Genomic DNA, 1,879 nt, shown 5'->3' with positions numbered 1-1,879 from the left:
CTATAGTCTAGTCTATAGTCTAGTCTTTAGTCTAGTCTATAGTCTAGTCTATAGTCTAGTCTATAGTCTAGTCTATAGTCTAGTCTATAGTCTAGTCTATACTCTAGTATATAGTCTAGTTTATAGTCTAGTCTATAGTCTAGTATATAGTCTAGTTTATAGTCTAGTCTATAGTCTAGTCTATAGTCTAGTCTATAGTCTAGTTTATTGTCTAGTCTATAGTATAGTCTATACACGATTTTGTATACAAAATGTAACTGATCAAGAGCAATGTTCTAATGGCTCTTGTTTAGAAAAACTTTGAAGTAATTAACAGGGTAACAACAATTTAAAACACATTGAAAGTTAAAACAATAATTTAAAAAAACAAAGACAATTTGAACCAACTCGGAAAAGAACCAAAAAGAAGTAGAAAAACCTTACCTACAAGTGGTATTTTTATCATTATCATGATGATCATCAGTAGTATGTCTAGTACTGCTAATAATTTGATTTCTATTTTGTATATAATGTATGGTAGAAGTTGAAGTAGTAGTGATAGGGGGAGTAGTATTGGTGTTGTTGGTAATATTATTATTAGTAGTACTAAGACTGGTACCAATTGCAGTAGTGGAAGTACTAGTAGTAGTAGTAGTAGAAGTGTTATTATTGGTTGTAGTACTATTACAAGTGTTGGTGTTGTTGATTGTATCGGCTGTTTTATGAGAATTATTATGTCTCAAAGAAAAACGTTTGTTTTTCATAAAGGAGGCTCTAGAGGAAGAGGACTTTTTCTTACTAAAACTACAAAAAAAAGAAGAAGAAACCAAAAAAAGAGAAGGGGGGTATATAGAAATAGATAAATAAAAAATAAGAACAGGATATAAAAAAATTAACAAAACATAAGTTTTAAGCGAATATTTAAGGAACAGGCTATATCATTCGTAAGATGGTGATGTTTTCAGAAAAATCGAAACAAGACAAAGAATTTCAATCAACTATGAACCGTTAGTAAAACAAGCAACAAAATAAAAGTTTTAGTTAAACATTATTAAAGGAAACCGAAACTTTTGTTATTTGATTTCATTGAAAATTAGCATATAAAACAAACTAAATTAAATTGTTTAAGAAAATAAAAAAAAAAACATTATTTGTTTAAATAATCTGTTAATTTTTATGATGATTTCATAAATTATTTCTAGATTATTGCGTAGAAAATAAAATAAAAATGTTGTCAAGAAAATACAAAGCCATTAAGCGTAAAATGTTAAACAAATAAAAAAATTTGTGTTGTTCTAAATTTTGCCGGGAAGATGCTAAATGTTTGAAGAGTTTATTTTTATGTTAATATTTGTGTTTATTTCCATAATTTTAAACAAAAAATTTATGAGAAAAACGATAGATATGAATGTTTAGATTACTGGTTAAAACAACGAAAAAAACCCACTTGAATTTAAGGTTTTTTCCAAAATCATGATTTATGTAAAAATATTGGTAAAACACATAGAACTTTTTTTGTAACTTTGAAGCTTTAAAGTGTAATGTATATTAAATTCAACTTACTTTTGCTTTAAAATCTCAAACCATTCGTCAACAACATTCTGCGGCGGGAAAGTACCATCTTCGAATGCTAAATCTTTAACTGTGATGCCTTGTGCTTCTAATTCTTCAGTATTATAACTGGGCTCGCATACACGTACCACAGTGTTAACATTATTTTTCTTTAATTCCTAGAAATGTAAAAGCAATTATATTAATAAAATGAAAATACATTAAACTTAAAAGTCTAGTATATAGTCTAGTCTATAGTCTAATATATAGTCTAGTCTATAGTCTAGTCTATAGTCTAGTCTATAGTCTAGTCTATAGTCTAGTCTATAGTCTAGTCTATAGTCTAGTC

The 1,879-nt window shown here is 27.5% G+C and overlaps 1 protein-coding gene across 1 annotated transcript; it reads right to left on the bottom strand.

The window, feature by feature from the left end:
• Positions 1–204: 204 nt before the first annotated feature.
• LOC124418915 (putative uncharacterized protein DDB_G0283467) lies at positions 205–1,741 on the bottom strand. The gene is made up of 2 exons (XM_046946817.1): positions 1,543–1,741; positions 205–783 (listed from the first exon to the last, which is right to left on the bottom strand). The coding sequence occupies exon 2, from the start codon at positions 741–743 to the stop codon at positions 420–422; it is 324 nt and encodes a 107-aa protein (XP_046802773.1). The 5' UTR covers positions 744–783; positions 1,543–1,741; the 3' UTR covers positions 205–419.
• Between the last annotated feature and the right edge of the window lie 138 nt (positions 1,742–1,879).

This window comes from Lucilia cuprina, chromosome 2 (assembly GCF_022045245.1).
Source record: "Lucilia cuprina isolate Lc7/37 chromosome 2, ASM2204524v1, whole genome shotgun sequence".
NCBI classification, from domain to species: domain Eukaryota; kingdom Metazoa; phylum Arthropoda; class Insecta; order Diptera; family Calliphoridae; genus Lucilia; species Lucilia cuprina.
Note: the sequence above shows the minus strand (reverse complement) of the source record. Positions and strands in the feature narration are given on the sequence as shown.